Genomic DNA, 15,928 nt, shown 5'->3' with positions numbered 1-15,928 from the left:
TGTAAATAAACGTGTGGTGTGGTGTGGTGGCGATAAAATAAAATAAAACAAAACAACAGTGATAATAATCGCCGTACGTGTACTGTATTAATGAGTAGCAGCCGACGCGACGTACACTTATTAGTACCTGTACGATACGACAACATGGTACCATGACCACAACGACAACAAAATAATAATAACAATAATCTGTATTATTGCAGAATTAAATTTATTGGCAAAACTATGCCGTACGTAGAATAACTAAATAGTTGTCGAATGGGTAGAGAAAAAAATATTTCATATTCGCATTCCCCTGGCTGCTCATTTCAACTGCAGCAAAATTACCGGGGTGTGTGATGTGCGGCTTATGAGAATATTCCATGATTTAGACCATACTTTATTGGCCTCCCTCCCTCTCACCAGGTCTTAACGATTTTAAAAATATTGAAAAACATTTTTTTTTTATTTATAATTATTATTCAATTACTTAAAAATTAAAAATTGACGGGAAAATAAAGTTATTGATTGATACCGCGCAGGTTTATGGCTTTTTAATATTTTACAAGTCAAAAAATATGGTCATAATTCATCAGACTGGGTCGTATATTGAATTTCAATTACCTTGTTAAAATATGTAATCGTGTTAAAATTTAAAACTAACGGTAAATCTTCGTATTCGAACAAAATACGAGTAGTTTCCGAGTGAACTAAAAATTTCAGATATTTATTGAGTATAGGAATTAATATTATACCAGTAACCACTATTCTATAGATTTCAAGTTTTAAGTATCTAACGACCAGACGATAAACGATAGAGTTATTACATATTTAAAAAATACATTTTTTAATTTTCTACTATACCCCTGAAAAAAATATCAATAATAAGTATACAAAATATAATCGCTTGTTATACACATTTAGTTCTAACTAGTGAATATCGAGTTGCGTTCTCTCTTTCCGTTGATACTTCAATACCTGTATATATAATATAAATCCATTGTCATCACTTCATACAATGACATGTAACCGTAATTATTTACCTTTTTTTTACGCCCACAGTTGTTCATGATTGACAATTGCGCGGACGACTGGCGGATCGCGATGACGTGGCAGCGGATTGCCACCATCACGATGGAGCTGGTGATCTGCGCGATCCATCCGATTCCCGGCGAATATTACTTCGAGTGGAAAACCAAGCTGGCCAACAAGCACGGTAAACTGGAGACCCGGTGGGTGCCATACGACGTGCCGCTGTCGCTGCCGATGTTCTTCCGGCTATACCTCATCTGCCGGGTCATGTTGCTGCACAGCAAGCTGTTCACGGACGCCTCGTCCCGCAGCATAGGCGCCTTGAACCGGATCAACTTCAACACGAGGTTCGTGCTGAAGACGCTCATGACCATATGCCCGGGCACGGTGCTGCTCGTGTTCATGGTGTCCCTGTGGATAATCGCCAGCTGGACGCTCAGACAGTGCGAGAGGTATAAACCAACCGACCGTCGCGGCGCGTTTCGCGACCGTCGATTTTTCTTCTATATATATATATTATAATATTATTATTGTTATTGAATCGTATCGTCGTTCGTCAGTACCTACTGCAGTGGCATGTCGAGTACGGACTCGAGGAGGTGCTCATTAAATCGTCAGACGTTGTACGCGGGTGAAATTATATAATTTCATTATGAGACGGCGTGTTATATTATACAGAGTTGCATAAATACGTAACGTTTAATTTTTACGAATAATTATTGAAAATAAATCGTGGTCGATTTAGACAAATTATACTTGGAAAATATTTAAAAAAAAAAAGTTATTTCTTAAAAATTTCATAAATTAAATTTTGCAGACATCAATAGTGACAGGGAAAGGTTATACGCGTATATTACGGTCATAGTCGGAATCGAACCACATTTTTTAACAGAACTCGGCGTAATAATAGTGTATACTGAATAATTATGTAATGTACATAATGGTTACGTGTATAGACGATCTTCGACAATTATTTTTTTATTTATTGGGCATCTCCGATTCCATATCGGTACAAGTTTTTACTTTCGATTGAAAACGAGTTGACGTCTTATCCATACTTGGTACAATATGTATATACATATATTGTACGCCCATATAGTATATATGTTTATCTGCCTTGCCAATCTGTAACTTTTCGGGTGGTTTCATTTGTTTTTGTTGTAATATGTATAACGTCCGTTTTCTATCCGTCCGATTGTGGTTCTCGGAGACTACAGGCACTTACTTGCAGTGTTAATATGTTCTCGGACCGACGCTCTGCTGTGCGATTAATAATAATATTATATTATACGTGATAAGTACCTCGTTAAGCGTCAATGACGGTGTATAATACTACTATTATAATATGATATTACAATTGAAACAGGCACATGACCACCCGTGTAATAATAATAATACTATATTTAATATCGTTTTGCAACAGTTCAAAGTGACGTCAGGCATGATCAGCCATATTATTAATTGACGGTCAGTCTTAGATCGGTCGTCTTTTTTTTTTTTTTTTTTTTTTATTTGAGTTATACAATCTATACAATGTTTAGTATAATAAGCATAATGGAGAACAGAAATAGAAATAAAGTGAACGGAGGGACTTGAGTGGAGAAGCCGCCCACCGACGACACTCCGATAAGATCGGTCGTCTGTGTATAATATTAGTAGTAGGGCTGAGACTCACAACATATTATTACCTAAACAAAATGTACAGGTCAAAATAATGATTTATATGTCAATTATTTAGAATAATGTAGTTCAGGCCAATCTACGGACCACGGTCTGATCCAGCCCATAGAAGTATTCCAACCATCCCGTGAAAATATTATGAAATAAAAATTTGAATAGGTATTATAAATAAAAACAATAACTATAATTTAAAAAAAAAAAAAAGTTTTTTTTAATTTACTTTTAAGAATGAATTACAAAATATCTTACTATAATTTATATTTAAATATAAAAAAAAGAGTACCTACATATATTATTTAATAGAAATAAATGTGTGAAATTTGTGTTTGTTTTTCTTCAGCCAATTTTAAAGGTCATAAATTCGATAAATTGAAAAAAGATAATATTATATTTATCGCGTTTATCGGAATGAACAAAAAAAACCATGAAGTATTTACGGCCAGCAGAATAAAATATAAACTTAAATGTGGCCCACAAGTTAAAAAAGGTTAGGCACACCTAATACAGAGACAGAGAAAAATACCATAATATACACTACCTATATACAGATGTCAGATACCCGTATGTCGAGCGCTCGCCTCGCTTCTCCTTCTCACTATCTTTCTCTCGCTCTTTCTTTGGTATGAGATAGTTAGTATAAATTTTAAATCTAAAGTAGCATATTATTATACGATACAATAAACTACCGCGTTCGAAAAACGATTCTCAGCAAAGCCTGGGTTAAAACCACAGGTGCCGAGATTCCTTTAATATTTTATCTTGAGTTGTCGGTGCTTTCTTTTTTATACGTGACGTCCATTATAGAGAACTACTGTTATTAAAAAATAACCTCTTCAAAGTAACATCCAGACTTAAATTACTGATACTTAAAGTTACTACGTAAAAATATCGTATCATTTTCACTGCCCGTAAAAGTATCCACGGAAAAAAGCATTATCGTAAAACCAACATAAGGTACCCTACAAATCTAAAATTAAATATATTTCAAGGATTCAACTCCTGATATTCTTTGTTTTAAACTATTGCAACTTAATCGTAATAGAAAATAATAAATTCATCGTCTCTCTTAAAAACATAATATATGTTATTGTATACTTAAATAACTGGTAATATACACATATTATAGGTATAATAATTAAATCGAATATTTTTTAAATAACTATTTATTATGAGTTTTAATATAATACTGAAATATATTAAATTCACTCCTTATCATCACCAGCTATAGTTTGATTTTTTATTTTATTGGAAAATCGTAAAAAAATATATATAAAAAGACATACCTACTAATAAAAATCATATAAAGCATAACATTTGTTTTGACAATAACTATGGTATATAATAAAACAAATAAATATTATATTTTAATAAAATAAATAAAAATAAAAACATCGATAATTTTATTTATGATTTTTTACTTAATTTTTCATATAATCATATAGAATAGAAATATGAGTACTGGATCGATATCCATGGTCTCTTGAAGAGACTCTCTTCTATTTATTTCTCTTCTTGTTCATCCACGTAATATAGGATATCAACATATCATAACGTAAAATAAAAATTATAATTATTACCTAATTTAATCCCATTCAATAGGTATTTTCTGTTTCATTCAGTTGCTTAAATCAAAATAAAATTTTAAAAAATTAATCACATATATTATTGTTTTTTCCGTCCACAAATAACGAATCTTAACTCTTCTTCAAACAGATAGTCATCACAAATTTGTGAATATCGATATGACGGACAGTGATAGTAATATGATGATTAATTTTTTATGCTCAGAATTTTTTTAAAACAATTTCGATGGAAGTTTTATATAAATGCTCGTTGCTTGGTATTGTAACTATTTCAGAAAGGACGTAATATTTTTCCACTCGCTCTAAGTATAAACTGGATGAGAAAAACTAAAACCATCGTTTTCACCAAACAATCGACTAAACTAGTATCAAACGCGTTTTCGCTTTCTTTCTACATTTTATTTCTCGGCATGTTGAACAACTGTCGGTAAAAATCCAAACCTTTTTCATTAGAGTACATACATAATATATACAAATATATTGTATATATATATATAATTCAATTGTATCCCTCGTGTTTGGCACAGTAAAGTGCTTTTTTTATAAAAATATACGCATACAATATTTGAATAGTCATATTATTTGAAAATAGTATGAACTAATTCTTCGGAGATGACAACCAGACATTGTAGTAAAATTAAATTTCGTCATTGAAAAAAACTAAAATGTGGTGCCATGTCACGTTACCATATCATATGAGTATTGTAAAAAAAAAACATCTGCTTTTAATAATAAATCATTCAAAATAAGAATAATATTTTATCATAATATTAGCAAATGAATAAAAACGTTACGCTAAACATTGTGCAAATGTTAATTGCTGACACGTCATATCCGCTCATATCACTCGTAATAATAATAATAATATAGTGTCATTTTTTTGCAACAGCGAATCGGCGCTTCGCCATTTTTTGTGTTTGGCTCATATTATGATTACAAGAGGTCATTCTAATTAGACGAAACCCCAAATCGTTCCAAACATTAAATATACGGACAATACGGTTTATATGCTCGCGTGGTGAATACAACGCCCGACTATACTTCCTAAAAGGAAAAACTAATCAATGTACATTTGTACGCAGTATTTTTCGGCAATTCATCAGTAAAAAAAAAAAAACGCAATACGAGCGTTTTCAGTCCCTTAAACAAAATCACGATATGACATTAGACAACGCGTATACCGATAAATTTCAAACCTAATAACATTAACACTTATAGTAAATCAGATTCATTCCAAAACCCTCAGAGAATATTATACAGTACCTATTTTTTATTTATTTTTGTACCACGTCCTATTAAAGATGTAATTGAAAAAACTCGTATGCCATACGGACCACTGTATATATTATTTGCATATTATACATATATATATAATAATAATTTCGATACGAATTTTGTGTAGACGACTCCCCTCGTCGAATGAATGTTCAGACAAAACTTTTCACATATATTAGCTCTATTTGTCGAACGCTTATGTAAAAATAGTGACATTTACCGCCAATATTCGCATTGTATATTTATATACCCACCTACAACATACACAGGCTGGATTATGTGTAGAGAGTCACTTAAAATGACAACCAGTTTTGATTTATTATTTATCATTTTAAGAACTTTTTAATAATAATAATTTTTTTATAAAAATCACATTTGTTACGAATGGTGATTTTAAGCAGAACATAAATTATAGAATACTGAATTATTACAATAAATCGAGAAGTGCGTGTAACCGCCCTATTATATTCGTCAGTTACTTTTATGAAACAGTCATCGCCGGCCATTCTCTCTACATCAATTTCTCCATCATTTTCTTGTTATTTTTGTTTTTTTTTCGCGTCTGCAAGTGTGTATGTAGAAATAATTATATCCAATGTAGTAAAATTTCAACTGTGAATTTCGATCCCATTTTCATTATTTAACAAATTCGTGTTATATAGCGTAATGCTGCAGTTGCAAAACGAGTCTTGATCATCTACGAGCTGTTTCTGATTGCACGCCTGCGGAGTTTGGTAAATGATAGGATGCGCAAGGCCATCTGCATTATTCACAGGTTCTGTGTAATAATTGACAGTTTCGTACGTTACTATTTAAAAGTAATTAGAATTGTTTACATTTATATTTTATAATATGCGTTCGTTTGAAAAATCCAGGAAAATATTTGATGCAATAATCGTAAACTATACGAATGGTCTTTATTTAGTGATACTCTGTAACATACAAACATCAAATAAAATAAAATAAAGTATTAATATGCCAAAAACGTTAAATTTAATATCGGAATTTTCTAAATGTTATGTTATATCCATAAATGGATTTTTATAAAATGTTCAAAATTTTTTTCGCTCATATTATTGAAATTATCCAATACATTTTTATTTATATTTTTGAATGATAGTTAACTATAAAAATATAAATATTGTAAACAACATATTACAATTTTATATAAAACAAACTATTACTATATTCCGTGGTTATTTAACAAATTAAGCATAAAGAATGTTCTTTTGGTGTAAAAAAATGAAAAGTTTGTGAACAAAATTGTGGTACAGAAATAACATGAGCTGCATTCCGTACAAGTAACTAATTTTAAAAAAATTCTGAAAATATGCGAGTTGTTTGTGTTCTATATAGTAAGAAAAATACCTGAAAATGTATGTGCAAATATAATATTTAAAACATTTTATTTATTTTTAATTCGATTTCGTACGACTGAATAAGAACTAAATTTTCACGAAAATAATCCATAGTATTCTCTTTACTCGTGTATCTGAAATTTAAAAGGATCTACACAACAATAGAGTATTGGTATAGTAATTGAATTCTATTAAAAATAAAAATCAACAAATTTTATACTTTGAACTGTTGCAAAACCTCTGTTAAATATTGAGAACAGAAAATATATTTTAACAGTAAATGTCAAAATATCTTTAAAAAATATGTTAGTTTTCATCGAACAAGAGGCGCAAAAATAGACAGTAACACAATTTCAGAACATCAACAAACAATACTGTTATTTTACCGTTAAATATTTAAGTTTAAGTATTTTATTTTTAATTTATCCTGCTGACCATTCCCAACCAAGAACATACCAGCCCTACAACCTAAAACAACAACACACTAACAAAATATAAATGTATATATATTTTATAAAATTGGTACTATACTGGTAATAGTATAGTGTATTATTATGTAATGTTAAGTAATAGGTTGTACAATAATTAAACTGAAACAGTGCGAAATAAAAGTGTTTGCATAAAAATCGACTAACCAACTGAATATTAATGTAATAAAATAATGAAAAATAATTATTATTTATTTAAATTAAAACTATTTCTATCCAGAATTATTACGAGATAATTTTAATAACTACAAATCAATAATTAAATTAAAATCCAAATTTTTACAATCTATTTTAAATGGTCATAATCTCTACTTGTTAGAAATAATAGCTTGTATTTATCCTGTATTTTATTCATGAACCGTAATGTTGCCAAGTAATTATTCACTCGCCACCAATGTAGGGTATACATAACTATGAAACAAAAGAGAGGCGTTTCTCGTTCGTCGTGCTTCGAATGTTCTTCCAGTTAACCGAGTTTATCTAAAACCCTACATTTATAAATCAAATATTACTTAAAACACTAGTCGTATTAGTCGTACAACTCATAACTAAATATATACAAGGGTAGAAATGTTCAAGGGAGGGATAAATTAATTTGAAGACATTCGTTATTACAAACAGGTTTATATAAATATAAACACTTCCAAGTATTATATGACATTATTCTAAACCATACATAATATCAATTAGCAATGCGTAATTCAAGTGTCAACCACAACAGTTTCAATTTTCATAAATCAGCTTAAAACGTAAATATGTTTTTATTGTTATAAGTAATTATTGGAGCAATTAAATAAGACATTATTAATTAAGAGTGGGTGGTTAATTAACGTAGACGGTATAAGTTACCAATGTAAACATTATGGTACAAATCACGTTGTCTTAATATTTACATAAATACAATTACTATTCTAATTTTAATATGCAAACATTTAACAATTTGACAAATCTAATAATAAATCCACTTCTAATTTAAACGTTATACTAATTTATAATAACTAGTGATCGATTGCTGTTATTATTAACATTTTTCTAGAAATATCATACTGAGACAAATCGGTTGTTCGTAATAATAGTTAACAACGTACCTATTTTGTTTTGATAATTTCCCCGGAGCTTTACCATTAAAAAGTTTTTTTCTTACCATAACTTTGATTAAGTATTCTTCAAGATAGATCATGCATATTTTAGTTCTCTAATCTCAAAATGTTCATCTCTCATTCATAATTCTTTGGAATTCTAATAAAATATTAATTTGAAAACTCTGAGGTTTTAGTATTTCATGGTATTTTTAATAAAAATAAAAGCCATTAAACTGTGTAGTTTGTGTTCCTAAGTAAAAAATAAGTATAATACATTTCGTATACATAAAACAATAAATTTAATTTAATTAAGGAGATTTATAAATAAATAAATTATAAATTCATTGTGATTAGTTTTTGCAATACTAATTAAATAGTACAATAACACAAATAATTTTGAAACTAAAAACAAAATGTTTACAGTTTTATTTTTACATTCCTAATAACTTAATTATATTATAAAATAATTCCATGAAAAAACTATACCAACTTAAATATCTAAATTTATATAGAATAACATTTCTAAAATTAAATATGGCAAAAATTTATTTTAATAAAGTAAATAATTTAGTCTCATAAGCTATTAATTTTTCTTAAAAAAAAAAAATTTAAGGAAAATATTTACAAACAAAACGAGTCATTGATACTATAATAAATCGTTAAAGTGGTATGATATGACTTTTTAAGTGTCTAAGCAGACATTTAACGTTCGGCATTTAGCAGCTTTATCTTAATTTTTATCATTTAAGCAGTTTCATCAATCTTACAATTCTACTCGGAATGACATTTTTAACGACCATGAAAATAGTCATTCTTAAGTTTTTGTTTTCCAAACGTTGACATAATATACACTTTAAGTTCGAGTGATTTTGACGCGTCATTTCAGATCTCGAGTATACTTAAGCTAGTATACTTGAACTTGGAAAACAGTCCACAAAAATAACAAGGAAGATTTTTTTTTAATTCTGTTTCACTTAGTTTGTTCTTTATGTACTAGAGAAAGAGAGTAGAATATTACTAAATTAGGACACCCTCTTTGCTTTTCATCTTAATTATCAATTTCCTTCCAGTTGTTTGTACTTTTTTTGTCTGTTAAATTAATATCCGGTTATTTCCTTCCGTTCGATTTTATATCTTCATCTATAGCCATTTCAAATTACTCCCGGGAGCAATTATTCTTCCAGACAAACAAATGCACTCAGCGCGTACCCGCAAAATAAATAACAATACCAAAAATATATAGGCTGATCCGGTTGATAGGGGGAGAACGAGCTCGCATAAAACGGCAATCAAAACTCACTTTTGGAAACGAATAATCATTTTGATTATACTTTCATTAGTAATGTTTATCTGTTGTTCATTTTGTTCCCCCACTACCGCAAACCACTACCATGAATATTATCCGTTGCCCCTTTCGACTTTTCACCGAAAATTTATCGTCAAACCCTTGTCGCTGACGATTTTATTTCCATTAAAATTCCACCGAGTTGCACTCATATATATAATATAATATGTATATTGTGGCTGGTATCGAATTCCAGTGGTTTCTCGCGTAATAAATTTGTTCAAATTAAATCCACCAGTCTAATTATCGTCCCAACAAAATTCCTCATCAGGAACCTCTGCAGTAGAAATGCAGTAAATGCCAATGAAACATTTTGATCCACTTCTCTAAATTAGAGTCATTATGAACGGTGTTGTAAAACCTAGTCATGGTGGCGTTGGCACTATAGTTGTTCCGCATTAGCATCCAAAACAAATTAAAGTAGGTAATTTAAACCGACTCAAAAATCCGCTATGCGTAGTAGCCAACGTGTTTATTCTTAAGCATATAATTAACATGCCTAATACAGTATTGTATTAAGCGGTATTTGTAATTTTATATAAAAAGCATGACTTTAATAGAAAATTTCCCAAAAAATATCCATACCAAATGCTTTATATCATTGCTTGTGGCTGAATGAAAGTATTTTTATTAATATTTTATTATATACGTTAATAATTTATAAAATGTCAAATAATGTCATAAATTTTTATTTATTATTAATGTATACATCAATAACCTTAGAAATGATTAAAAAAATTTAAATATTAAAGAAATAAAATGTGAATACAAATATAAAACAATATTCAAGGAAACCTTAACTGTATAAAACTCATAGATTTTTACAGGACATTTGCTTTAAATAAATTCTAATATAAAATATAAAAATTAGTTTCACCAAATATTATAATATTCTAATAATTTAATTAAAAGAAAAATATCTCTAATAATTAACAAAATGTATTTTTATAATGGGCTGGTATGTTGACTGATTGTTTAATTAACCTATGACTAGTATTAGTGTTTATCTCATAATCATTCTCAATTTATAAATTTCCAACATGAGATTGCAACATATCCGTGTTGTGATCTTATATGAACATACTCGATACGTACGTCGTTGATGAATTTTACAATTTCCAGTACCTAGTTTTGAACATTTTTGTACACGCCACTAATACCAAGTCTATATTAGAACGTTCAAGGTATGAAAATTAATAATAAATACACATTAATGAACAAACAATAACAATAAAACAAATAAAATATACAATATTATGCTCCAATATTTTTTCTTCCTCAGAATTTTTTGCTCGTTATCAATAACTATAATAATAATATGTTTTGAAAAGTAGTATTATTCGTCTCCTTTTTTATTTTAAATTAAATAATTTGATATTTTATTTTGTTTAACACAAAATAATAATATTAATAATAATCATCAAACGCAAAATTGCGTAAACGGAAGAGGCAATCTAGCGTCACTGCTACTGTCCTACCAGTAGTATGGACATTGTATATTGCACGCAGGTTCCACGACGAGGACCACGCCAATTACTTGAACTCGATGTGGCTGATAGCCATCACGTTACTCAGTGTAGGCTACGGAGACATTGTACCAAACACGTACTGCGGACGAGGCATCACGCTCTCCTGCGGTATTATGGTAAGATTAATAATGACGAACACATACACAATACACAATAAACGCGCACACATGTGTATGTGTGTACACACACTTACACTTTACTTACTTAAAAACACACACACACACACACACACACACACACACACCTACATACATACATACATACATACATACATACATTACAATTACAAAAATACACACACATGGTACACGAATATACTGACACATATTTACAGACACAGCGCCATCGTGTGCATTTACTTTTGACAGTATAACCAACCACCAATCTACCTCTTACTCGTGACCGAGAAAGAGAGAATTATTACTTCAAAACTCTTCATCAACACAAAACGAAAATTAAAATGTAATTAACTTTAACAATTAAAAGCGAACTGTTTACTCTGGAGCTTACAAAATTGAAATTGCGTTTATACACGCGTTTAAACGCTGTACAACATGGTGTTTTCCGTGTAGTTAGCGAATCCGGAAAGTCGTTTTAAATTTCCCTCCTCCCACCCCAATTTCTCGTCGCACATAATTCGATTAAGCTTATATTTCGAATAATAACGATCGTAAACCAATTTTAATAGGGGACACACCCAACCAACACTGCCATAGCCACCGCCGCCGCCGTAAATTAATTATGTCCTGGCACGAGCTTCTGCTAACTTTGTAGACGCGACACAAAGTTTTAGAACTTTATTTGCTTTAAAAAGCTATTTACATTCATTGGGAACCAATTGAATTGAAAGCTTTCATACGTTCTACATTTGGGTCCAGTAATAATATTTTTTAAATATATTAAAAAATGGTTTCTATGTCAGGGAGTGCGGGTGTAATTGAATTCTTAAAATTCATTAAACATTTTTATGATGTACATTTTTCATTCATCCGTCCAGAATTAACATACAAAACTTCAATGTATAATAAAGCATTAGCTCAATAAACTTTGAGCACGTCCTAAAGTATATTTAACTTAATAACTTCCAAGTATGAATATCTACTTTAAAAGTTAACAACATATAAAACCATTGTATAATTTATTTAGTATATACATATTATTTTATGTTATTTTCTCATAACGTAATCGTTTTTTATTAATAAAATCTAACATAAGGAAATATCAAAAGTGTAGACACCCTGTACATATTATTATTATGGTACTATGTCTAACAAATTCGTGTTGTCTGAAATACGATGAAGTTTCACTTCAAAGACGAGTAAATAAGTCATGTTTCACAATAGATCTTCTACGAAATAGAAAATACACGCACTCCTGAACACGTGTTGATGTTTCAAAACTTTTTTTTACGTCTTCGTAATTGGATAAACGGGTTAGAACGCATAGTTCTGAACCCCTGGGGCTGATAAACAATCGAAGCAATGAATTTCGTTTAATGTATTTCAACCAGTATTGTCATACGCGCCAAAAACGAATGGAAAAGGAACTCGTGTTTAAAATTGTGTTATTGTCTTTTTTTACGCATCCTAGTAATAATTTCGATACGGAAACTGTACATATCGATGTGTTTTTGGAGTCGATAGGATAAAGATAATAAATCGCGTTCCGGTTCATGAGAAATATTGTAATATTTATAATTTATAATTTAATTTTTTTACTGGGATTGGGTTGTGATCAATACTACACTGTGTCTGGGGCTCTGTAGGTTTCATGATGAAGATCACGCTAACCTGCTGAACTCCATGTGGTTCATAGCGATCACGTTCCTGAGCGTGGGCTTCGGAGACATAGTGCCAAACACTTACTGCGGTCGTGGCATTGCGGTCACCACTGGCATAATGGTAAGACCGACTCCAGAACAACCAAACAAATATCCCAGTGGCCTCAAATTTAGTGACCAAAAGTCTATCAAGCCGATAGCATCTAAAAATTCTAGCGTGCTTGCTTGGAAAATGCATTAAATTAATTTAGGAAGGAATACAGTTGAGCGATGTCCAAGTGGATTTAGATTTTAGAGTAGATAAATTGATTAATAACATTATACCCTTAACGTCTAAGGGATTCATAGAAAATAAACAATTTAGATTAAAACTACATATTATATAATCATAAAATATAGATTAGAGTATCTTGTTGTCAAACATTTATTTGTATGTATATATATATATTTCACACACAAAATAAAAACCATTTAATAGTGAATCAGAAATAATAATTTATGAGATAAAATTATAATAAAATTATACTTATTTATTGTACATTTTCAAAATTATAATAATGTTATAGCCTCCTCAATAGTTATAATAATAATTACATTTGATGAAACTACTTATAATTTATCTAATATTGTTAATGATTATTAATTTATAAATATTTAAATAGGTAATAATTATAGTTAGTAACTAGTTAACAATGAGTCTAATGTCAAATTAACATATAAATTTACATTTTTAAATACATAATGATTTAAGATGTTTAAAATTATATATTACTATTTAAAAATTGTAATTTGATACTATTTTAAAAAACAAAAGAAAATTTAAACATTATTATCACCGTAATTTTTATGATAAAATAATGGATGTGTTAACAGCTTCTAAAATATTTAATCCAAATAAAAATGATGAATATTCTCCGACACATTCCATATATTATTTTACTTACAGAAAACCATCCTGTATGTTAATATATATAAACATTATATGTATATTATACTTTGTTTTCTAACTCTACATTCTTCCTCTCACATCAAACATGGTTTTATATGAATCCCTTTGATATAACAATAATAATAATTACATGTAAAAGCGTTTCAAAGCAATTATTTTAAGGACCGCTCATATGATGCAAATTCCAAGTGTCTTACTTCAACATTCCGAACACTATGCAAAACGTGTAGAAGCGCTTTATAAATATATAAAGCCCCTTGTACAGTAGTTTCAATAGCGCTTTAGATACAATAATATTATAGATATTTCGTAATTGATGTATATCATTGTTGATACCGTTGTGAAAATCACAAGTGATATTGTACAATTTTATTGCAATTATTTGTTATTATTATTATTACTTAGAAATTAGACACTTCTACATGTATAGACGCACTGTCTTAGATTTAGGTATAAACACCATATTAATATAATTACCGACAAAATATATAGATATACTACAGTCGGTGACACGGCGTCCTGAGTAGGCAAATGTGGTGTCTCGGTGCACTGCTACACATATTATTATTATACAAGCTCCCATTAAATTCGAAAACACTTACGACTATTCTATAATAATATAATATTTAGTTGTTAGATAATGTGTGTATTATATTATTATAATTTATTAATTAAAAAATAAAGACAAAACAGGATAGTATGAAATATTTTTGTATATTTTTATGTGAACACTAAACATATCTAATCGCCATGCAATGTCAAATGTATCACGCTTTGTCTAACACTATTTTGCCTCATTCACGTTTCAAGAAAAAAATATTGGGCTTTAAAATTAAACGAAAATTCCACTATAATCATAATAATGTGTAAATAATTTTTCGATTTTTCACTAACCCGGGATGCACGTTGTAATATTGTTTTATTTTAAGTAAAACTGTACAGGAACTTCTTTGTTTAATATTGCATGAACATAATAATATACGGTTAAGTGGGCATTCAAACGCTTGTTGATTTGTATAAATAAAAGAAAATGTGCACTCGATTATTTTCTACAAGAATAATTAATGTTTAAAGGTTGGAAAAGTGTACATCCAAACACGAAACACCGAAATTTATTCGATGAGATGGAGCACATCTGTAACTGTAGTACAACGACTCCAAATACACATTGATATTATAATGGAACATACTTTAATTTTCCACTTTCCCAATTATTTAGCCAAATGCCAACTAATAATATTTTAATTCTACGTGGACGAATGAAAGAACAAAATATTATATTTTATTTAAACGTCGACTGAGCAGTGGGCCTAATTACTATGACATCGAAAATTAAATCACACCAATAGACTTTTCCGATAACATCAGTTACCTAGTCCTTACTGTCCATCAGAGTTAAACAAAAGAGTTAAACACTACGCTTTTAATAAATTTAACTGTTAATTAAAATATTAAAATAAGCATTAATTTCTACTAGTACATAAAGCCTTTTAAATTGCATGAATAGAGCTATTATATTATTATTATTATTATCATTATTATTATTATTATTATTATTATTATTATTATTATTATTACTATCATAACATCATCATCGTCGTTTTAAACATAAAATATTTTTAAAAAATGTACCCCACTTACGGTTTTTGTTATTCTTTAACCATCATCAATCATTTATAAAACAAACTTCCACACAAACTTATATTAATAACTTTGCATGAACAAATTTATGTTGGCTTTGATCATCAAACACAATAAATAGACAACTATACTAACTATAATGTAGAGTGTTGTTTTTCTCCTTCAACATTTTTCCTGCAATTTTATTTCCACCACCAATGCCGGTCT

At 29.4% G+C, this 15,928-nt stretch overlaps 1 protein-coding gene across 6 annotated transcripts in view; it reads left to right on the top strand.

Moving 5' to 3' along the window:
- The window catches only part of LOC132929105 (small conductance calcium-activated potassium channel protein), a 244,790-nt gene that overhangs the window by 217,387 nt on the left and 11,475 nt on the right, over positions 1-15,928 (top strand). For 5 of the 6 annotated variants that reach the window (XM_060994211.1, XM_060994208.1, XM_060994212.1 and 2 more), the window contains 2 exons: positions 1,042-1,463; positions 11,332-11,467. In XM_060994211.1, coding sequence (XP_060850194.1) covers positions 1,042-1,463; positions 11,332-11,467 — 558 coding nt within the window. Of the gene's footprint in view, positions 1-1,041; positions 1,464-11,331; positions 11,468-13,116; positions 13,253-15,928 lie in introns of all 6 variants that reach the window. The other variant, XM_060994207.1, reaches the window with a different exon arrangement.

Source organism: Rhopalosiphum padi, chromosome 4 (genome assembly GCF_020882245.1).
Source record: "Rhopalosiphum padi isolate XX-2018 chromosome 4, ASM2088224v1, whole genome shotgun sequence".
NCBI classification, from domain to species: domain Eukaryota; kingdom Metazoa; phylum Arthropoda; class Insecta; order Hemiptera; family Aphididae; genus Rhopalosiphum; species Rhopalosiphum padi.
Note: the sequence above shows the minus strand (reverse complement) of the source record. Positions and strands in the feature narration are given on the sequence as shown.